At 37.0% G+C, this 25,278-nt stretch overlaps 1 protein-coding gene across 4 annotated transcripts; it reads right to left on the bottom strand.

Moving 5' to 3' along the window:
- Nucleotides 1-4,291: 4,291 nt before the first annotated feature.
- LOC131434956 (facilitated trehalose transporter Tret1-2 homolog) lies at nucleotides 4,292-23,161 on the bottom strand. 4 transcript variants are annotated; one of them, XM_058602329.1, is made up of 3 exons: nucleotides 23,047-23,161; nucleotides 6,095-6,190; nucleotides 4,292-6,029 (listed from the first exon to the last, which is right to left on the bottom strand). In XM_058602329.1, the coding sequence occupies exons 2-3, from the start codon at nucleotides 6,176-6,178 to the stop codon at nucleotides 4,638-4,640; spliced, it is 1,476 nt and encodes a 491-aa protein (XP_058458312.1). In that variant the 5' UTR covers nucleotides 6,179-6,190; nucleotides 23,047-23,161; the 3' UTR covers nucleotides 4,292-4,637. The 4 variants fall into 4 exon arrangements, with proteins under 4 accessions (XP_058458312.1, XP_058458311.1, XP_058458313.1 ...); XM_058602328.1 differs by having other exon boundaries at nucleotides 22,604-23,148; XM_058602330.1 differs by lacking the exon at nucleotides 23,047-23,161 and having other exon boundaries at nucleotides 6,095-7,102.
- Nucleotides 23,162-25,278: the final 2,117 nt, after the last annotated feature.

Consider the following 25,278-nt stretch of genomic DNA (forward strand, 5'->3'; position numbering starts at 1 on the left):
AGTGTAGTTCTAAGAATATGGCTGGTGGAAAACTGATCTCCCATTTCCAAATATTTTTCGGCAACTTTTACGACGTACACTCGAGCTTAGGTAGGTAGAGTTTCTCCTAACTTTCCGTTCCGTCGTTTCTCAAGATCGGCACAAACGTATTGATTGCGTTCGGTATCGATTCCCTAAGATATTTTCGCTCGGGCTCAGCAAGTTACGTTAAGTTAAAGAAGCTTACACAGCATTTCTTTTTTGTAGGTTATAGGCGTTACATGCGTTACATTTTCGTGAATTTCAGGCGTTACGAACCGTTACATGCGTTACTTTTTTGTTAGTTATACCTAGCGTTACTCTTTCGTAAGTTAAAAACGTTACATGCGTTACTTTTTTGTTAATCATAGGCGTTACGAAGCATTACATGCGATACTTTGATGTAAGTCATAGGCGTTACGAAGCGTGTGTTAGTTTTTATGTTACGAAGCGTTACATGCGATACATTTTTGTAGGTTATAGGAGTTATGTAGCGTTGAATGCGTTACTTTTTTATGAGTTATGACGTATCGAAGCGTAACTTGTTTATAAGTTAGAAGCGTTACATGTGTTACTTTTTATAAATTTCGGGCATTACGAAGCGTTACATGCCTTACTTTTTTGTTAACTGTATACATTACGAAGCGTTGCATGAGTTATTTGTTATGAGTTAAAGATGTTACGAAGCGTTACAAGTGTTACTCGATTGTGAATTACAAACGCTACGATGTGTTACGTATTTTTAGGCATTACGTTAGTAATTTCTAGGCGTTTCGAACTGTTACTTTTTGTAAGTTGCAGGCATCACGAAACGTTACATGTGTTAAGCTGTATAAGTTTTTGATGTTACGAAGCATTACATGCGTTAGTTTCATGTGAGTTGTAGGCGTTACGAAGCGTTACTCTTTTGTGATCTACAGGCGTTACGAAGTGTTACATGCGTTACTTTTTAGTAAGTTATAGGCGTTACAAAGCGTTGCATTTGTTACTTTTTCTGTGAGTCAGACGTACAAAGCATTGCATGCGTTACTTTTTTGTTAATTATAGGCATTACGAAGCGTTACATGCGTTACTTCGTAGTTCGTTATAGGTGTTACGGAGTATTACGAAGCGTTACTTTTTGTAAGGTATGGGCGTTACAAAGCGCTACATTCGTTACCTTTTTTAGGTTACAGGCGTTACTTTTTTGTGAGTTATAGGCGTTACGAAGCGTTACATGTGTTAATTTTTTGTGAGTTATGAGCGCTACGAAACATTACATGCGTTACGCGTGCTACTTTTTTGTGGATCACAGGCGTTACGAAGCGTCACATACGTTACTGTTTTGTAAGTTATAAGCGTTACATGTGTTACTTCTCTGTCAGTTGTAGGCGTTTCAAAGCGTTACATGTGTTACTTTTTAGTGTGTTATAGGTGATACAAAGCATTACATGTGTTACTTTGTTGTGAGTAATAGACTTTACGAAGCATGCGTTACTTTTTTGTTAAATATAGGCACTACGATGCGTTAGATGCGTTACTTTTTCGTGAATCATAGGCGTTACTTTATAGTACGTTATAGGCGTAACGGAGCGTTACGAAGTGATATTTTTTTGTTAGTAATAGGCGTTACGAAGCGTTACATGCGTTACTGTTTTGTAAGTTATGGACGTTACGGAGCGTTATGAAACATTACTTTTTTGTAAGTTATAGGCGTTACGAAGCATTACAAGCGTTACTTTTTTGTTAGTTATAGGCGTTATGAAGCGTTACATGCATTACATTTTTGTTAGCTATAGACGTAACGAAATGTCACATGCGTTTTTTTCGAATCGTATGCGTTATGCGACGTTACATGTGTTACTGTATGTCAGCTACTTTTTTGTGAATTATTTGCGTTACGTGGCGTTACTTTTTAATACGTTATAGGTATTATAGGTGTTTTTGTAAGTTAAGGGCGATACGAAGCGTTACATGTGTTACTTTTTGTAGGTTATAAGTGTTACGATGCGTTACATGCGTTACTTTTTTCCGTTATGGGCATTACGATGCGTTACATGCGTTACTTTTTTGTAGGTTATAGGTGTTACGAAGCGTTACTTTTTTGTTAGTTATAGGCGTTACAAAGGGTTACATGCGTTACAGTTTTGTTAGTTATAGACGTAACGAAATGTCACATGCGTTTTTTTTTCGAATCATATGCGTTATGCGGCGTTACATGTGTTACTTTACGTCAGCTACTTTTTTGTGAATTATTTGCGTTACGCGGCGTTACATGCGTTGCTCTTTTAATACGTTATATGTGCTATTGTAAGTTAAAGGCGTTACGAAGCGTTACATGTGTTACTTTTTGGTAGGTTATAAGCGTTACGATGCGTTACATGCGTTACTTTTTTTCGTTATGGGCGTTACGATGCGTTACTTCTTTGTAGGTTATAGGTGTTACGAAGCGTTACATTCGTTACTTTTTAGTACGTGTTAGGTGTTACGGAGCGTTAATCTTTTGTTAGCAGTAGATGTTACGAAGCGTTACATGCATTACTTTTTTATTAGTTATGGACGTTACGTAACGTTGCAAGCGTTACTCGATTGTAAGTTACAAGCGTTACGATGCGTTACCTTTTAGTAAGTTTTAGGAGTTACGAAGCGTTACCGTTTGTAAGTTATTTTTTGTATGTTACAGTTGTTACGAAACGTGACATGTGTTACGCTTTATAAGTTTTTGATGTTAGAAAGCATTACATGCGTTAATTTTCTGTGAGTTGTAGGCGTTACGAAGTGTAACATGGACTATTTATTGTGAGTTAGAGGCATTACGAAGAGTAGCATTCGTTACTTCAAATAAGTTTTAGGCGTTGCGAAGTATTACATGCGTTGCTTTTTTGTAAGTTATAGGCGTTACAAATCATTACATGCGTAACTTTTAAGTTTTAGGTATTACAAAACGTTACATGTATCACATGTTTAAAATGAACAAGTGTTACAAGGCATTACATTCGTTACTCTTATGTTAGTTATAGACGTTAAAAAGCGTTACAAGAGTTTTGGCATCTTAATTTTAACATATTGAAGAGTCACTTATTGGGAAAATCTACTGGAAATGTCAAAATTATGAAATGATTAGAAATGATCCTACAATGACTTGAAATACACTGAACAAAATTAGCCTGATGATATATCTTATCGAAACGAAAACTTGTATCTAATTTTGATGGAAAATGAGTATATACATTATTCAAGTGAATTCTATTCTATCCATGAAGGAGTCATTAGTTTTTTACTTGATATGAGAGTATTCAGTAAATTGAAATGTTATTTCACAAGATTCAAACGGTTTCAATACTTTAAATGTTACCGACAGCCACGTACCCAGAGAGGGAGCCGAAGGGCCCTAACCCCTCCCGAAACAGAAACAAAACCAAAAAAAGAAAGATTGAGAAATATTTTGAAGCTGTTGATCATGTAGATTACATCATGAGATAGAGGTTTTGAGAGTTACGTGATGATCAAAACTCCACTTCCAACTGAGTCAAAACCACACATATTGGAGGATGAAACCGGCGTAAAACAAATGACAATAATAATAATACATGAAATTGTACAGGACGACCGGAAAGCGAAAGTGAGCGAACATGCCCTAGCTAAGCAAGATTCTGCAGATGTAAAAGATATCCTGCCGCTGGATCCCGAACAACCTTATTTAGGGCTAGAAAGACCAACGCAAGCGCACTTCTAGTACATGTTTGCCTGAACCTCAAATCAGAAAAAACAGTATTCGCGTGCAATAACGAAGCGATTGAAAACCGAAATCGCTGTGAAATGGCCTTACATTAAGCACATGAGTATCGTTTCCATGGTTAAAATCAACGGTATAGGTTTCAATCACTTGGCTATCACCCTCGTTCACCTGATACCTCCTGGCTTCCTCGTACTATTATCTGTGCTCGAACGTTAATTTATTTCTAAGAAATTTATGTGAATTCCGTTTCAGAATTTCAGACCACTACTTCCGGAGCCTGAATCCGAAACCAGTAAAACCATAGTAAAATTGTATGATCATCTACTAATATGACCTATAAATTTAGAAGATGTTTTTCGTTCTCAACGAATCGGCTGTGCTACTCTAAGCAGTGAATTGTTGTCATTCAAAGTAGGAATATAAATGATCTCAGAATATATGGCATCATTACAAATCTTGTGGAATGTTCTGCTATCTAAATATTTAGAAGGTCTTAGACATGTGTTACAGAAATAACATGACAGTAAACGAATGAAGAAATGTAATACAAGAACCTCGGGCACAATTACAAATTTTATTTGAATACTCCATAATGACAGTTCCAGTGGAAAAGTTTAGTGTCTGTTGAAAACGCCGGTAAATTAATCTTCAGTTACAATTTTTTTTCTGAGGGTCCCTCCTGAAACTAGATTCTGGGTACGGGTCCATTCCTACTGAAAAACTTCACAAATTTTTTAAAATTTATTCTATATTTCAGAATTTACATGGAAATATTTACTCTTCAGTCAACGGTATCTAAAATTAATTACACATTCTATCTGTACATAACGTTAACAATCGAGTGGAAACTAAACGATAAATTTACTAGCTTAAAGAAAATAACCAGTAGTCACAGAAAATATCACACCTTATTATCAACGACAAGTGTTTTCTTGGAAGGTCTCCAACCTGCCCTGAACGTATCTTCAATCTCCTGTAATGTTCTATTTTTTGTCTCCGGCAGAATCATATACAGAAGCAGTGTTCCAATCAGTGAAATAATACCGTAAACCATAAACGTTCCATTCGTTCCGACTGTTTCGAAAAGCGTCGGCCCAGTTTTGATCACAATGAAGAAACAGATAAAGTTGAACGACGATGTCAGTCCGGATCCGATTCCTCTGGTAGCAATGGGAAAAATTTCTCCACTCATACACCACGGCAGCGGAAAGAGTCCTATTCCGATAAAAATTATGTAGCTGATAAGGAATATCAGTGACATCCAGGAGAGATTCTGGTACAGCTGGATGCTTGTTTGGAAGTACAGAAAAATGGACAATCCTATTAAGCTAACAGTTGTTCCACAGCCACTGAGCATTGCCAGCGGACGTCGGCCGACCGAACGAAGCAGGATGCATGCGAGCAACGAAGTGATCACCCGAACGAGATCAACTATCAGCATGGCTAAGTACTCATTGATGTTGTTACCAATTGTTGTTCTCATGAGTGATATGGAATAGAACGCAACGATGTTGACTCCGGAGAATTGCATTGTAAAGAAGAATAACAGTAAAGTGACCAGCGGTATGATAAATTCTTTTCGTAGAACGTTTTCCATCAGCGTTGGTGGAGACTCCTTCGACGCACTGGCATCGTTGTTTCCACCATATTTTGCCGCCATATCGTTGAATTCTTTCGTGGATTCAGCATCGTATCCTCTGAGCCAATGAAAAGCACATTCTGCTTCGTGACGTTTTCCTTTCGATAACAGCCAAGTTGGACTTTCCGGACACAAAACTACAAATATGTAGCTCACAGCCATGAAAAATGAACAAAACAATGCCGCCATTTTCCAGTGGAAAAAAGTGCCAAACACGTGCGAAACGAGAATCCCGGACGAAACTGCAAAAGTGACCCCCGCCAGTAGGATTCCTCGGTACTTGGGATGACTTGTTTCCGCTATATAAACAGAAGCTGGAGGACCAACCAATCCACAGCTGAATCCGGTGATGAAACGCCCAACCAAAATCATATCGTAGGTCAACGCCATCGACAGCACGCAGAATCCAACCGCAAAAGAAATATTCAAAATCAGGTGTGTGGTTTTTCGCCCGAATTTTTCCATCAAAAGTCCTCCCAGAAGGCATCCGGCAGCCATGGGAAGTGGTGCCATGGAAGCAATCCATGAGGACTGCGCACTACTGATTTGAATCGAACTATCCGGTTTCTGAAGCTGTGGCAGTAAAATTGCAGAGAAGCCATTCGTCATTCCAGCCGCGGCGCTCGAAATTATGGGGCCAGTCGCTGCGATAATCTAAAAAGGAAGAACCTTGTGTTACTGATAATTTAGCAGTTGCTAGATTCTTATCAACTTTTTACCTGTCTTGCGAAGGGACGGAACCGTTTCGAGCTGATTTGGCTTTCGATGAATGCTTTATCTGCGATCGCCTTTTTGATTACCATTTTCGATTAGATCTGTGAACGAAAAATTCATTAAACAAGATGATGTTTTGTTCAACTCCTCCGATAACACATAAGTGGAAACTAGTATCCGCTCTTATTTGCAACGTGATTAAAAGTGAACACGATGATCTGTTATCTGACATGTAACGCACACCGTAAGTTGTTTTACTTAGCAAGTACGTTGCTCTCAAACAATGATTAGCACCCGAGGTAACCTACTGAGATAAGACTGCACTCATTTCACAGTTGATAGGGCTCTTATGTGAATACACATAATTCGATTATTTAGCGCGGAACACGCATCGTGTGAATATGGTGAGTGACATGACAAAAAGATTCTTTCAAAATACTTTTCGTTGAATCTTAAACAAGAACCAAGACGTTTATTTTGATATACGTTAGCATATCCTTTTCACAGTTTTGTAGTTCGTAGAAGTTCGTTTTTTTTTTGCATTATCGCTCCTATTGACTGTTTAAAATTTTCAACACACTTCACTCTAGAAGTTTGATCCAAACAAAAGTCAATAGCAGTCTATGAAAATAAAGAGAATTCCGTTCTCGAATTGTCGACCAATGTTGTTGGCACTTTCGGAACCGGGAACTGGGAACTGATATAGCTGAAATCGATACGTTTTACCAGCAACCAGCATAACATAGCATTGTTGCTATTCAACAATTTTATTTTGCCCACCACACTCCCCTACACCAAAAAGCTACAATTTGGAGCCTCCTGGTAGTGGACGCAATTAGTCTCAGCGGAAGACAAGAAACAAATATATACTGGCAATAATAATACTAGAAATACAAATTTAATTTTGATACAAAGTCCGCTGAGATTCTATCTATTCATGCTTTGATGTGCAATTTATTATTAACATAAAGTGGAGACCCATTTTAAAAAATTTCCTTTTAAGGGATCCACAATTTAATTACTACGCTATGTTAAAAAAAGTGCAAATATATTAGGATATTAGTTATTAATATGAAATACTGTTGACAATAAATACATTATATGTAAAACATAACACTACATTAGCTAAATATATCGTTTAGTCTGTGCTTAAAACGGTACTTTAGTCTAGCCGCAAATGTGGCACGGTTGTTTATTCCTTGTATATCAGGTGGAAGTACATTACATTTAGTTGGACCAACAAAAAGGATCAGTTTTTGACCAAGGCTTGTAACTGCTCGAACATGAAACAAATTATTACTACGCCGAGTTGTTCGAGAATGGGATATAGTTGGGAACTGTAGATTATGGTGAATTGTGGAGTTATGCAGATTATCATGAACGAGAAGCAACGTTTGGACATCACATAAGTATGTTATTGGTAAAACATTATGGTTTCTGTCAGAGTATAACAATAGACTCGAGAATAGTAAGGGTTTATTGAAAATGATTTTTAGGCATTTGTTTTGTAGAGTTTGAAGTTTCTTCAGATAAGAACTAGCGGCTCACCCCCACACCGACACCAAGTAGTTGAGCTGTGAATGGATGTAAGCAAAATAAAAATTTAACAGATCACGCTGGGGAACAAAGGACTTGACTCTCCATAAAATACCACAGTACGACGCCACGTGCTTGGCAACAAACTTTATGTGGTGACCCCAGGTTAATGTGGGGTTGAAATATATCACGTCATTACACTCTCACAAAGTCACTATTTTCACAGTCACTATTTTTCCGAAAGTGTATCAAACGTTATAATACAGATACGTATTTCGGAATGTTACTTACATCCTTCTTCAGTGTATCAGTTTTATAAGTTTATTTAACGATAAACTTATAAAACCGATACACTGAAGAAGGATGTAAATAACATTCCGAAATACGTATCTGTATTATAATATTTGATACACTTTCGGAAAAATAGTGACTTTGTGAGAGTATAATGACGTGACATAGTGGAATTCAACGGTACAACAACAGTACTATTAGTGAGAATATTCTACTAACAGCTCAAACAGAAATTTAGTCGAAGTATATGCCCAGATACTTGAAATAGTCAACTTTTTCAATAATATTGTTTCCTAGCTGGGAATGATTATGCGTTGGTATAATTTTCCTTGTGGAACGGAAAATCATATACTTAGTCTTTGTGGCATTTAATGATAATAAATTCGCATTGAAATATTGATCAAGAGTTCTTAAATCACTTTCCATTGAGTTAATAATAGCATTGATGTCACTGTCAGGATAGAACAGAGCTGTGTCGTCGGCGAATAGTCGTGGAGTTCCTTTAAGATGTAAATTACCTATATCATTAATATATAAAAGAAACAATAGTGGACCAATATTACTTCCTTGTGGAAGCAAGGTTGCTGCTGTCACTTTCGATGGATACAAATTGTTTTCTATTAGTCAAGTAACTACGGATAATTGAATAAGCAATGCCCCTGATACCATAGCAATCGAGTTTGTCCAAAAGTATACTATGATCTAATGTGTCAAAAGCTTTTTTAAGGTCTAAAAATGATGCACCAACTACATTTTTACTATCGATCTCGCTTATAATTTCGTCAACTAATTCAATTATAGCGATATGTGTGCTAGAACCTTGTCTGAAGCCATATTGGAATTAAAAGAGGATATTATGCTTACTTAGGAATTCGGTAAGTGTAGTGACTAGAAGTTTTTCAAATATTTGGTTAAATACGGACAATGTAGATATAGGACGGTAATTAATACAATCACAACGGACACCCGACTTGAACACAGGAATGACTTTAGCCACCTTGAGGCAGTAATCGGTCTGAATAATTCCGTTGAAGCACTGAGGAAGTATTTTGGCGAATGCATATGAATTATGTTTTAGTACACCAACAGAGACATTATCAGGGCCGTTACTCTTCTTATTATCCAAACCTTGTATTAACAGTATCACTTCATTTATAGATAAAGGACGTAAAAAAATAGAATCACAAACACGACGAACATTACTTATGGGACAAAACGATGAGTTTACAGAATGATTTTTGAATGATGAGAATAGCTTTAGCTAATTCGTTACCAATATTTGGAAAGAATTTGTTGAAAATATTGAATATAGCATATGTTTGAGATGCTGATCGTGGGGGCTTGCCTTAACACGTTTAAGGTAATAGCTTTTTATTTTCACTAGTGTCCATAAATCAAAGGTCATCCATTGGCAATGATTACCTTTCACGGTGACCGTTTTAGTTATTAGTCTTATATGTTGTTGCAGTAGATAGTTATATACGAACACTATAGATTGAAGAACTGTTTCAGCGTCCTCAATGACATCAAAATTACAAATAAAATTAGAAAAATCATGATTTAACTGACGATTGTTTAGGATTTTTTTCGTTAACGCCACAGGTTCTTTATCAGCTAGTATTTTGAAAGTTGTTAAGATTTGAGAGTGGTCACTTAGTTCATTAAATATTGTATCGTTGCGAATCCGATTAACGTCGTCAAGTTTACAAATAATATGGTCAAGTATATTGTCGCTAATTGGTCTTGTAGTAAAACAATTTGTACACGAAAAGTCATAAGATTCTAGCAGAGCCTTATATCTTGTCACTTGTTGTTATGAATTTGATTCATAGGAACATTTATATCACCTACAATAAAGCACGTATGCTTCGGTTCAATTGAACACATCAAGCTTTCTAGGTAAACGGAAAATTCATTAAAATCAAAGCTAGGAGGATGATACACACCATGAATATTATAAAAGTGTCCTTTGAAACAAAGCTCGATGTTTATATGGTGAAATCCATCGGACGTATATCAGTCTATGTTCGAAATCTTGTTTGACATATATTGCTAGCCTCCACTAGAATGTTTTCTACAAGCAAAAACGTGCTTAATCCACCTAGCAGTGAGATGATACCTTTTTTTTATCAATCCGCATGTGTTTTTTGCATAAATATTCTTCGGTGTTTCAGTTTTCATGACATTATTTTAATGACCGTCGTTTTATGCTGCAATTTGACATTTTAATCACTCATCACTCTATCTAAAAGTGGGACAATCGACTCAACATTCCATGATATGTCGAAGTAAACTCACTTTAGAGTTTACGGTAATTTAAGGTACTTCCAGAGCCGGTATTCAGACACCAACATAACCCAAACCGATTCGTATGGCCATATGACGAATAAATTGCAATAGTTTTGAGTCCAACTTTCAAGCTTTTCGGGATTATCATCTTCTATATCGGTTTGAATTTTAAAAATTCATCCTCCTGTAATTCCAGAATCGGAGGTCAGCATTGGATAAAATTAATCAATTTTGTTGTGACTATAAGTTTGTTTTAATTTGAATTTTTGTTTCTGAAATTCGATTTGGCTTTAGTTGAGAAAACGATCGAGCTTTGAGAAACGATTCGATACTGGAGCCGGAATTCGAAAATCGGTGTAGCCGAAGTCAGACAAATTCATCTGTAAGCTGTATAGTTTACATTTGTTTCAAAATGTTTAAAAATCAGTGTAGACATCTTTGAGAAATCGTAGTACGAGTCAAATTGTTGGGTGCCTTCCGAATCGAAAACTGAAAACCACTAAAACTGAAATACGTTTATTTGGTTGTCGACTATTCTAGTCAGCAAATCTTAGATGATTCTTAGATTTAATTTGAATCTTAGATCGGTTCAGCCATCTACGAGGAAAATGAGTTACAGAATTTTAATTTCGTTTCGCATATCATCCTGTAATTCCGGAACCAGAAGTCGGATCCAAACATAATTCAGGAACCTTGTTTAGGAGCATACGAATTTTCATATGAATCTGAGTTTGTAGAAAACGGTTGAGTCATCTCCGAAAAAAAATTGAGTGAAATTATTTGTCACATAAGCATTTGCTGATCTCGACGAACTGATTCGAATGGTATATGGCTGTTATGTTCTTCCAGCATTTATTGCTGTAAGCAGTTTAAATCAATATAATTATGAAAATGTTTTGAATTCGGACGTACTGCCATCTTTCCAATATGTCATATTCGAATGATTATGTTGCCAAAAACGAACCATGCTAAAATCGGTCCGAGGCAAAATGTCATGAAAAAGGATGCTGCAGACAGTCTTTTTGGTACTTAGAAACAATTGTATGTAACAGTATAAAAATCGTGTTTTACTTTGCTCCCAAACCTTTCTTTGCCATACAGCGCTCAGAACTTCTACTGCTGGAATATGGGGGAAAAGTCGTTTACACAAAAATTTCGTTATCTCCGTTAAAAATGGACGGATTTTAACAATCTATGGCTTGTTGGATAGCTATTACCGTGCGGAATCTATGTCTGAAAACATATTCTGTTTCCAAGGTCAATTGTGACAGATACTGTAAAAAAACTGAAAATTTTGAAATAAAACTTCGTATAACTCAAAAAGTAAACATCCGATCTCAAAACCATTCAATAGCGTTTTGGGTGACGGGGAGACCTTTCATTTGCGACTAGTTTGATCCAAATCGGTCCAGCCATCTCTGAGATCTCGACCTCTTAGTTGACAACACACATACAGACACACACACATACACACACACACACACACACACACGCACACACACACACACACACACACACACACACACACACACACACACACACACACACACACACACACACACACACACACACACACACACACACACACACACACACACACACACACACACACACACACACACACACACACACACACATACATACATTTGCTCAGTTCGTCGAGCTGAATCGATTGGTATATGACATTCGGCCCTCCGGGCCTCGGAAAATTTTTCGAAAGTTTGAGCGAATTCTATACCTATTTTTTATATATATAAAAAAAGGTAAAAAGGCTTTATAATGCGGAATTTCATAGAGAGAACAATTTTCATGTTTCAACCATGTATCTCCGATTATTATAACATCTAAAGGAGTTTTAAAATTGTCAACATCAATTAATATATCATCAAATTTTGATAGATCGTTAGTCCTAAGTGTTTCTTTGTCATTTAATGTAAAGTTGTTATTGAACTTATAAATATTTCCGTCAAAAAAATTTTTTGTGGTCGTATTATCTATTTAGAAGAGAATAAACAAATAACACATGTAACATCAATACAGGGTCCGGCACTCGAAGTGTAACCAACTTCAGACCTTCGAGCCTGGCGTCAAGGTAAATGCGACATATTATCGGGAAAGTATTCTGGAGGTTGCTTTGAAGCCGTGGGCAGACAAACATTTCGGTGGCTGACCATGGACGTTTCAGCAGGACTCGGCACCGTCTCACAAAGCTCGAGTGAACCAAGAATGGCTGAAAAACAACGTTCCGAACTTCATCACGTCCACACAATGGCTCTCGAATTCACCAGATGCGAATCCAATGGATTATTCTCTTTGGGCCATTTTGGAGAGCAAAGTCCGAACTAAAAGATACACCAGTCTCGAGGCGCTGAAAAAAGTTATTGTCCGCGAGTGGGGCTAAATACCTGCAAGTCACATTCGGCAGCTTGCGATTCGTTTTTTGACCGTCTCAAGGCCATAGTCAAGGCAAAAGGTGGTCATATCGAGCAAAAGTGAATTGATTCTGAATTTTGTATTATTTTTACACATTTTGTACTTTGAATTAAGTAAAAGTAATTTTCCAAACTGAATTTATGGCCTTTTTAATTGGTTACACTTCGAGTGCCGAACCCTGTATAATAGCTGAATTAAGTTCTTCTACGCTTGAGTGGTATTTGATCTGGGGAAGGAGACGTCAATTGTGTGGATCGGTAAAAATGTATGCTAGACATACTTAATATTTAACAGTTTTTGAGATTCCCGCATGTTTTATAACAGTTCCAAAGAAGCAGTTGACAGCTCCTCACGAACTGCCACTTTTATTATAAGTGAAATTCTGAAGAATTTTTCCGTTTTTTTTTTTGCATTGTCGCTCCAAATGACGGGTTGAAATTGCATACACATTTTACCCTGTATTTCTTGACCCGGAAGCAGAATCTGGATATAACTCTACATCAACATATGAGAATATATTGTTTTTCATTTGAATCTAAGTTGGCGAAAATCGGGCTTGCCGTTTCTGAGAAATCGTAGTTATTTCCTGTTTGGATTACGCAATCACTTTTTTCGGTACCGGGAACGAAGATCCGGTATACCTTATACGGGAAACGCATTATACGGGGCAGTGTAAGAGTGAATGAGTAGGTATGTATGTAAGTGTGTATGTAACATTTATGTGCACTCACATTGCTCTGAGATGGTTTAACTGATTTTCATGAACTTGAAATCAAATGAAAGATCTTGTGATCCCATAAAAAGGTACTGTACTTCATTGAAATATGACATCCGATTCCGAAGCTAAAGAGTGATATATGAAAAAGTGAAAATATGAGCACTAACTCTTCTCTAGAAAGGGCCGATTTTTACAACATTAGATTCAAGAGGCACTCTATGACAAGAATATTTTTGCCTTTCTCATACAGGAAGGCTATGTGATCACTATGGAAAAGGTCGTATGATCCCATACAAAGTTCTTGAATTCGACTTACGGTTTCGGTGATAACAGAGTGATATGCACCAAAAAAGTGAAAAAATGTCAGTAACTTCATAGTGGGACGGGTATAGCGTGATGGGTAAATCGATGCCATTCACGCAACCCGCCTGGGCTTCATTCCCAACCCCGCACGTAGGGTCAGAAAGTTTTTCTGGCTCATAGAGGCGAATGACCATAAGGTTAAAACTTCTATAATCGAAACACAAAAATGTCAGTAACTTCTTTCAAAGATGGCTCAACCGATTTTCACTATCTTAGATTCATAAACTCAAATAAACTTAAATTCAAACGACTGGTCTTATTGAATCCGATATCCGCTATTGAATTTCATAATAATCCGACTTCCGATTCCGGAATTACAAGGTAATATGTGCAAATTTATGAGAAAATGTGCATATAATTTTCACGGCAATTTTCTAACCGATTTTCCCAAACTAAGATACAAATAAAAGGTCTTAAGATTCTTTTAAAAGGCCACGAAAAGTCAATCTAGATCCGACTTCTGGTTCTCGTATGACATAAGCGATAAGTGTTAAAACTTTCAAACCGTCATACAAAATGACGTTGCAAAACCGGTACGAATCGTGCTGGTATTGAAGAGGTCAACATCAGACACAAATGTCTGTTCGGTTTGGTTAATCACAGTGCTGCGGCATCGGTGCCGCGATTGTATAAAATCATAGCCACTTTACGGTAGTGTATTAGAAAGGATGAAAATAAATCAGCGGATTGAAGTTTAGTTGAAAAGGTATGCATTGGAATCTTATACTACGCAATGTAGGGGAGAGTGTTGGATTACCGGCACCCTTTTATTTTAAGTTTATAACTTCTGACTAAGGGCACATTATACGGACATATATACATCAATGGAAAGCTAAAGTCCATAGCTAACAACTGTATAATAAACTAATTTGATTCAACCGATTGAAAAAACTTTATTATCAATTTAGTAAAGTGATACATTTTGGCCATTTCAAAAAAGGTGTTCGGTTACCGGAACCCCAAGAAATTTCGCTAAAAATGGATAAATATAAGTAGAGACGGCAATTATTCCAAGAAAAAATGAAATTTATTCTTCTCGGAGGCGTTTTGGACAATAGTCTCCATTGTCTGATGGTAACTTCGCTTTGGCTCTCTTGGCCAATGATTTGAATGGTGGCGCCTTTGGTGCTGATTTGGCCGATCTTCCACGGATTGAATACGTTGCTGCAGTCGAATTTATTGGCTACTTATCAAATAAGCAACGTTTAATGGTATTAATCAGTGCATTAAAGTTCATTTTCCTTGACTTGGACGATTTGTTTAAAGTCGCCATAGCTAACAGAACCAGAGAACCATTATATGACGGATGTATTGAAGCCGTCAAGTTGTCCACGTGTTGCATATCACCAGAGTTGCCAGGTAATACAATAAGTTTAGCTAGCAAAAACGAAAAGATCGCGCCAATTTTCAAAAGTCTATAATTTCTGATGAATGTTTGCAAACAATCGACGTTTCAAAAGTTTGTAAAATGTCTTCAGACGAAAAAAGGTTTACATGTTAACTAAGAAATTTGATAATTTACAGCCAAATTTGCAGACTTGGCATCTCTGCATATCACCGACAATTTTTCGTGATTTGTCGAAAAAATGGGGTACCGAAATCGGTAGACATTTTACAAATGACGAAAAACAACTTTGGTTGTGAAAATTTTGATAGCATGCGGTATTAAATCACGAAATAGATCGATTTCACGTCATAAATATTCAATCCACTCAATCCATTTAGATTGATGCTTTTCAATTTATGGTACTACAAAAAAAAGTAAAACAAAAAAACTTTTGTGTTGATTTTCACGTAATTAAAACTTGTTTTGAGCTTCTGTTTGCTTCGGTATTCGGCACAAAAAGAACGTTCTGCTATTACACACACATGACATTTATCGAAATGAAGCTATCTGCTTTCTGTCAAAAGTTACGGTGGGGTGCCGGCAGACGAACACTGCTGGCAAACGAACATCTTCCCCTACATGAAATTTCAGCAGCCGGTTGTGGAGTAATATTGTCAACAAAAACATTCAATAATATTTACATACATACATTGAATACAGTAAAGCATTTTACGACTATGACAGCCTCCGGGTTTCGTTGTCAAAAACTACATCGGAACTTGCATCGAAATCTAATGAAATGTTAATAAGAAAGGCAGAGTCTATGGCCAAATAAACGCATTTCAGATATTTATAAAACCAAACTCGAATGAACAAAACTGATAGTCCCATAAAAATTTCCAAGTCCGAGCATCGGTTACAACATTACAAGGTGATACGTTTTCAAACCCGTCATAGAAAATCGTAAAACAAAACTTCTTAGCTGGGCTCAAAACTGTTCCAATTTGTAGATCATATTATTTTTTCGCCACACGAACTGATTTGGGCTATACTGCACCCGTCACTTATTTCAAATCGCCATTTCAATCGAAGGTACAGAAAATTTCGAAATTCTTTTAAAGTTTACTTCAAACTGTTTCAGTTTGTAGTATGGTTGAGAGCTAATTTCTTTTTCACTATACCAATATTCAGTTTTCGGATTCAAAAATACCGGCAATAGTGATCAAAATCTTTAAAATGGAGCTCACTTCATTTTTGCATATATGATTGAATCGTAGTAGTATTTCCCAAAAGAAGTCTTCAGAACTGGTTTCTAAACTTTTTCGAAACGATAAAAACAAAATACACACAAATTTTTTTTTTTGTAAAACTATGTACAAAAATGACGTTAATTTCTAGAATGTATAAAATAATTTTCTTAAGTATTTTATTTTAAATACTTAAGAAAATAATTTTATACATTTTAGATTTTCTTAAGTACTTTATTTTAAATAAAAAACAATTATTTTGAGCGATTAGAGGAATGAGTAAAATCGCTTCAAAAGAGAATAAATTAAAATTTGCTGAAGATTGTGAATCCATTCAGAAACGAAGAAGTTCGAAAATTTGCATTACAAACAATTCAAAAGTCGACCTCCAAAACCTCCTGTGCATATTTTGGATGGATTTCAGGTCAATCGTGTATCACAAAATTTTACATGCGGTCAAACAAAGCTACTCAACCATCCAAATAATGCGTTTCCTTCTAGATTAAATCTCGAACAAGTTTTTGTTGCCGTAGAAACAGGTCTGAATGTGAACGTAGCTGACGTCAATAAAATAGTTTCTTACAGGGAGCAAAATTTAAGTGAAAATTAATAGATCAATGAATTGCGAGAATAGCCTGTATTCTCAAGTAGCTATTTAATCTTGTCAACATAGGGATGTTTAACAATGGCTACAGAAAAGTTTTTTTGTTGGATTTATTAGAAAAGTAATTTCACGCGGTTTTGTAACTAATGCTAAATTAATACGAGGTTTATTCAAAAAGAGTTTTTAAATTTTCGCGGGTTACGTATTGATCTTTTGGTGGCGTTATGTTGGTACTCATGACTGTCATTTATGTTGACAATTCCGGCCATTTTTATTGTTCACTTAGTGTTTGACAGCTATTGCGCGTGGACGTTTTGCCTTTCTCTATAGAAAGGTATTAGAGTTACTGGAAAAACCGACTTTTGAACGGAGCCTCGGAGACCCATAGTGTTATATACCATTCGACTCAGTTCGACGAGATCGGAAAGTGTCTGTGTGTGTATGTGTGTGTTCACTTTTCGAAGATATTTATACGCGCTCAATTTTCTCAGAGATGGCTGAACCGATTTTAACAAACTTGGGCTCGTTTGAAAACTACAGTCGGGCCATTGATCAAGTTCAAAGATCAAATGGCTGTGACTTTTGGTTCCGGAGATATGATTGTATAAGTGACGTAACCGACAAAACTCGTTGTGCTTCCACGCGCTCGATTTTATCAGAGATGGCTGAACCGATTTTAACAAACCTATGCTCGTTTGAAAGGTACTGTCGGACCATTGATCAAGTTCGAAGAGCAAATGGCTGTGACTTTTGATTAAGGATATATAATGGTATGAGTGACATAACCGACAAAACACGTTGTTTTTTACCGCTCTAATGTATATAAAGGTGCCAATATTTTGGGATCACCTCTAATTTCGTAAAGCGGTACTGTTCAAATACTTAAGCAGCATGAAAAAAGTCCTCATGCAAAATTTAAGCTAAATCGTACATGGGTAAGGGGTGTTGCCCAGCGGGTAAAGTTTGAAAATTTTCCATCTTGAAAAAGCACCATAGGAGGGAGTACATGAAATTTCCGAAATCGAAAAATTTTTGTTGATGCCAAACGTCTTAGAATTGCATGAAACGACGAGATTTAGTGTCTAAACGTCGAGATTTAGTGATCTAAAAAATGTTTTTTGAAAAAATCGACTTTCTGGGACTTAGAAAAATTTTGAGTCCCAGAAAGTCGATATTAAAAAATATGAGAAAGGCAAAAAATTTTTTTCGAGATGACACTAAATCTCGACGTTTTATGCAATTTTAAGACTTTTGGCATCAAAAATTTTTTTCGATTTCGAAATTTTAGATGATAATGATTTTTCAAGATATATGAAAATTCCACTAAGTGGACTAAGAAGGGTTTTTACCTTTCTCATATAGAAAGGTTATGCAATCACTGTGACAACCGACTTTTGAACCGAAGCCCTGAGAGCCGAGTGTCATATACCATTCGACTCAGTTCGTCGAGATAACAAAATGTGTGTGTGTGTGTATGTATGTATGTGTGTGTGTGTGTGTGTGTGTGTGACAAATAATGTCACTCAATTTTCTCAGAAATTGCTGAACCAATTTTCACAAACTTGGATTCAAATGAAATGTCTTGAGGTCCCATACAAAGTTTCTGAGTTTCATATGGATCCGACTTTCGGAATTACAGGGTGATATGCACCAAAAAAATGAAAAAAATAGTCACACACGTTTCTCAAAGATGGCTGAGCCGATTTTCACAACCTTAGATTTAAATGTCACTCTATAAATCATACGTTTTACGTGTGCAAACTAGTTTAAAACGACAACCCAAGAGGTTTTGGAGCTATGTAAATTCCAAGAGAAAGAGCTCTGCAATTCCTGCTAGTATCTTCTTAGATGATACTGAATCTTCAGCCGATATGACAAAATGTGAATTATTTTCCACTCATTTCGCGTCAGTGTTTGCTGCCCATTCCGTTGCAACGTCTGAAATTGATTTGGCCATTAGGGATGTTCCTGATAACCTGGTCGATTTTGACATGCCACATGTTACACCTGTTATGGTTATGAGAGCTACTCGCAAACTTAAAGGTACGTTCACACCAGGTCCGGACGGCTTACCTTCTGTAGTGTTTTGCCGAAACTTTAGAGTTCTTGCTGAGCCATTATGCAGAATTTTTAACCAATCGCTTATCGAATCTCGATTTCCGGCTATTTGGAAACAATCGTTTATGGTCCCTGTTCACAAAAAAGGTGATAAACGGAATGTTGCAAATTATCGTGGTATCACGAGTCTCTCAGCCGCATCTAAAATTTTTGAAATTGTCGTAAGTAGTGCTCTCCTCGAAAAAGCTAAACGTTATATTTCGAATGATCAACACGGATTCATGCCGGGGAGATCAGTTACCACAAATGTACTCCAATTCGTTACAACTTGTTTTGAACATTTGGAGAAAGGAGCGCAAATTGACGTTATTTATACTGATTTTAAAGCTGCTTCCGATACGATTGACCATGGGATTTTATTAGCAAAATTATCAAAATTAGGAGTTTCTGAGCGTATTACAAATTGGTTGAGATCTTATTTAACTGGAAGAATACTATACGTGTTAAGCTTGGTTCAACAAAATCATCAAGCTTCACTAATTCGTCCGGAGTACCCCAGGGTAGCAATCTTGGTCCGTTATTGTTCATTTTATTTTGCAAGTTCTGATGCCCGGATGTAAATTGGCGTATGCGGATGATCTGAAGATTTACTTTATTGTTCGATGCATTGATGATTGCGTTCGCCGTCAAGCAATATTGGATCAGTTTGTCGACTGGTGCCATCGAAACAAGCTGACAGTGAGTGTTTCCAAATGCGTAGTCATGTCTTATTACCGCATCAAACAGCCTTTAACATTCGACTATGCTGTTGATGGTGTCGTCCTGCATAGAACTCATCAATTTAGTGATCTAGGTGTGCTGCTTGATGAAAAGCTCACGTTCAATATGCATCGATCTGCCGTAATCGCAAAAGCTAACCGAAATTAGGGTTTATTACGAAGATATCGAAAAAATTCTCGGATCCTTATTGTTTGAAAGCACTCTACTGCTCACTCGTTCGGCCCATACTGGAGAATGCTTCAATCGTTTGGCATCCTAATCAATTGACTTGGAGCGTGAGGATAGAAAATGTACAGCGTAAGTTCATCAGATATGCACTGCGGAACCTACCATGGCGCGACCCGATAAATCTCCCACCTTATGTTGATCGTTGCAAGCTGCTAAATTTGGAAACTCTTCAACGACGTCGTTGCATCCAACAGGCTGGATTTGTTGCAAAACTCTTGAATGGCGAAGTTGACAGCTCTGAACTATTGTCAGCATTGAACATCCGAGTACCATCCAGATCTCTGCGTCATGGCTCATTTCTTGTACCTCGCTTCCATCGCACTAACTTTGGATATCATGAGCCGTTTACATCACTGGTTCGTACTTTTACATCTGTTGAGGTACTATTCGAATTCGGAGAACCGTCTTGCCGATTTATCACACGGATTAAAAATAGTGTAACCATATAATATAAGATTATATTTCATGTAGACTTTAGTCAGATGGAATTAATAACAATAAAATAAATAAAATAATCCTTTTATTCAATTTGTACCTACTTGTTAGTGTTATTACAAGATCATGATAAAGATGCTTTTCAATAAAAGTGCACTTATTGCCTTTCTCATAAAGAAAGTTTATACAATCACTTGAAAAATGGACCAGTGGAAATTGACCCGAAGGGCTAAGTGTTCTATATAATTCGACACAGAGCAATGTATGTGTCAAATAATGTCAGTCATAAAAAAATCTCGTAACCCTATAGGTTGCTATTGAATTTCACACCGTCATTTAGAGCGACGAAGGGTAAAATTCTTCTAGATTTGGCTTAAAACTGATTCAATTTGTAGGCTATATTAGTTACTTACTAAACGAACCGACTTTCGTTATACTGGTTCCAAGTTCCTGGTTCCAGAAGTACCAGAAGTAGTAGTCAAAAAGTTTAAAACGAGACTCACTCAATTTTCACAGAGATGATTTGATCGATTTCCACAAACTGGCTGAAATAAAAGTTTCTAAAGTCTTATAGGTTGCTGTTTAATTTCATCCGGGTTCGATGTCCGGTTCCAGAACTATAGGGTAAAGTGTGTTTAATCATTGAGTGCGGCGATGCAAAATAAAGAAAAATTCTTATCAACTTGACGCAACTGTTTACAATTTGAAAAGGTGATGTTAGTTTATACCCAAAGAAAGTTTCTTATTTTATTCAAGATGTAAAAAAAAATTTCTTCACAAAATCTTCTGGTGATATTTCTGAAAATATTAGTAATACAAGAAAGGCATCATTACACCACTAGGTGGATTAAAACAGGTTTTTTAGATTAGCATCACTCTTCTCATACAAATAGGCAACGCAAATGTCAAGCACTAGTTTGGAAAAATGATTCCGACTGTGTGACAAAAACACTGAGACATGTTTTGTGAACTACTCGAATCAATCTGAATCAATTGGTGTCAGAATTAGTATCCGAAATTATTTAATAAAAGTATGAAATATATTTTCATGAAACTGTTATGAAAGAGGAGAAAGGCATTATCACACCACTAAGTGGATTAAGAAAGGTTTTTTAGTTTGTCTTCGATTTCTGTCTATCCCAGAAAATGGATGGGATGGCAGCTTCCATTGGGAAGATTGAGTTTTGTTTTATACGTCGTAACCAAAATTTCATGCTTCCTCACCAGTTATGACTCTCTGTAGGAATTTTGAGTCATCAAGGACAGCTCCTGAGCAATGTTAATACGATGCAGTTGTTGGTGGAAATTAAGCAATTTTGGTACGAATTTCAGTTGCATGACATAAACATGAAATCACCATTAGAGGAAAAGCATGAGATTTCCGAAATCGAAATTTTTTTCTGATGCCAAAAGTCTTAGAATTGTCGAGACTTAGTGTCATCTCAAAGATAATTATTTTTTTTTAAATCGACTTTTTGGCACTCAGAATAATTTTGAATGAGTGAAAATGTGAGTCAGACTTACACTGACATTGCATTGAACAGATGTTCTAACGCAGTAATTCCTAGAGCTTCTATTTATCGAACACGCGGAAAAACCGGTCTATCCGTGATCATTTGCATTCCGATGGATTACAGAACAACAGCAAAATCCTGGGTTTACCTCTGAAGCAGGCTGATGTAATCTGTTAATTTTTTATTTCTTGCGTGAAATCACCAATCAGACCTCGTCGTCGTTCCGTAACATCCGGGAAACATGACGAAATCAGTACGCAAAATGAAAGATGACACGAGGAAACTAGATTGAAAACGAAAACGCTTACGCCACGCGTTATCAACAACTTATTATGATATAAACATTTGCCTTTTGTTTCCCAATATGCCTTCCACCAGAAACAATCCGATTGGAACGATCGACAAAACCGTAGGGTGGTTGTTTCTCTGGCTCTACTAAGAGTAGATAAGATTTGTTGAAGTAACAACCAAATAAGAACTAGGTGTAATCAGTATGAAGATTCCGGCACCATCAATGCATCCTCTTCAAACTGCAAGCCCAACAAATAAGCCATTTTTATGAAACGAATCCGCTGCCTGAAATAAATGTCGATTATGTGATAGCGTTTTTTTTTTGTGCACAAGCAACAGCCTTGATCATGAATTTTTTTAAACTATATTATGAAACTACAACCGATGTAGGTCAACCTACATCTGAATCTGAGCAACCAAAATCACGTATCCGCTTCCCAGGTTTTATGACCGGCGATGGTTGCTCCGTTTCAATATCGGTGAATTAATGAGCATCTCAGACCACCACGCATCACCAAACGACGGGCGTTTCTTCCTCGAGGTCGTTCAGCTACTCGAGGTGGTGTGGTGCAACTGACGATTTCGCAGTTTGGTGAATTGCACCGTCGCAGCACAGCAAACCAATTACAACTATGCGGGGTCTATGTTCAACTACCCGACAACTGAAACAATTTCAAGGTCACCGAAGCACCGAAATTCTCCCTGGGCCGCACCTCAGTCAGAACTGGAGAAATACTCTCGGCTCAATCGGCTAATATATCACTTTCACTAGGTGCGATAATTGTTCGTCGCATGCGACTCTGCATCTACATGTTAAATAACAGCAACCGAAAACTCACTCACTCTCGCGTCTTCCACAAAGCTAACCAAGAGTCGATGTTTGTTTAGATTATGCCAACCGCGTGGTCTCAACATCAACTGCAGCAACACACGTAGATCACCGACCGATCGTGTACGCATTTCTCGAGACACTGAACGATAAATTCGTTGCGCGAATTCGCGGTTTGTCTGCTTGGACTTGAAACGCTGCGTTTGCGTGAGCGCATTGGACTTTCTCCCAAAACATGAATCCGCTCGAACTGCACGCAGCTTGGGATGTTCATTATCAACAACCAAACGTTAGAGAGTATTTCACCGGGGAAATTTTCCATAAATTCGGAAAATTTAGATAAAAATTTGTAAATGAACTATTCAACTAGTCGTTTGGAACAATTCTCTAATGCTAAAAAATTAAACATAAAGCAAAAGAGCAAAACGAACATCACTAGAGTTGGCCTCGGTTGTCTTCCGAAAAAAATATTGCATTCAAACCTCTTCGCTCGATGTGCGATGATGAACATTGTGAAGAGAGTACAGATCTGAAGAGGAACCAGTTATTACTCAATCCGGGAGAAACAATGCTTCAACATGACCATAAATGCACGTTGCTACTGCAGTAGGATTCATTTTCAAGAGTTCATCGTTTAGTAGCCGTTTGGGTTTAGAGATTGCTTCGCTTTTAGGACGGATTGAGGACTGGTTGAGCTGGAAATTTCCAAACAACATTTTCAGGTCAATTAGTTTAATCGACCCAAAAAACTTTAACAGTTTCATAATCAAACCTAAAAACCTCCTTTGAATATTATGCGTTTGCATAAGCATCACGGTCCATGACGATCATCATAGACATCTATTTGTGGTTATCTCTAAAATTAAACTGAAAAAGGCGGGTGGGTAATCTCAGCATGTGCACAAAACGGTACACATGAGGTTCCAAACCCCTAAATGACTACAATCTGTTGGCGGCCAGTATGCCTTCAATTTTTTTTACTCTTTCGGCACGTCAGGATAGACATGGCACTTCGGTGTCAATAAGTGATTTGTAAGTAGCAAATACTTTACGTCTGCTTAGCGGTTTATGTTGAACCGTTAGGTGGCGTTAGCAGTTCAACATAAACTGTTGACGCACTGATGAGCTGAATGCGAAACGTAAAAATAAAAAGAAGGAGGTTTCAGTTCGGGATGTGGCCAAAAAAGTGGGCACTTCGAAGTCAAATGTTCTTCGTGCTAAAGAACGTTTGAATCTTCGAACCTATAAGAAGCAGAAACAACCAAAACGTTGCTGGAAATTTGAACTGCATAATCATGGACGACGAAACCTACGTGAAACTCGATTACAAATCCTTGCCGGGACAACAATATTATACGGTGCGAGAAGGGCAAGTGTTAAATCAGTCCGAGACATCGATTGAAGTCGAAAAATTTGGTAAGAAAGCTATGGTCTGGCAAGCAACTTGTAGCTGCGGTAAGATTTCGAAACCCTTCATCACCACTGCTTCAATGAACAGCGAAATATACATCAAGGAATGTTTACAAAAACGACTTTTACGCATGATTCGAAGCCACAAGGATCCTGTTGTCTTCTGGCAAGATCTTGCTTCTTGCCACTACTCGAAATCAACGGTAGAATGGTATACTACCAAAAATGTCACTTTCGTCCCAAAAGACATGAATCCACCAAATTGCCCACAACTTCGACCAATTGAGGAATTTTGGGCATTAACGAAGGCACATCTTAGGATACATGTCTCGGCAGCCGAACCCATTCAACAGTTCGAAAAAGATTGGAAAAAAGTGTCAAAACTTGTCGCCAAGAAGTCTGTACGGAATTTAATGAGGAACGTTCGCAAGAAGGTGCGCCAGCTAGTCTACAATGGCTAAATAGCAAATGTTGAGAATAATATTCTGTTGTTATAGTCTAATATTATCAGTATATCGAATAAAATTTGAATATCTAACAGCAAAGACCCCCCACCCCTCCTATGTCACATGTCACGAATTCAAAATAAATAAAATTCATCGCAATACATTCTCAATATGTATGACAAACTATACAAATATGAGGGAAAAATCGATTTATTACATGCTGTCATTAGATTGAAAAATATCCCTAAAACTACAAAATCATCGGAATTATTTTATTAATATCAATTATATAAATTAACAAAAGTATTTGGTTGGAATTGATGAAGCATTTAAATCATCTGTTTTATTCCTCCTAGGGGTACACAGATATATTATTGTTTTAGGTGAAGA

This window comes from Malaya genurostris, chromosome 3 (genome assembly GCF_030247185.1).
Source record: "Malaya genurostris strain Urasoe2022 chromosome 3, Malgen_1.1, whole genome shotgun sequence".
Taxonomy (NCBI): Eukaryota; Metazoa; Arthropoda; class Insecta; order Diptera; family Culicidae; genus Malaya; species Malaya genurostris.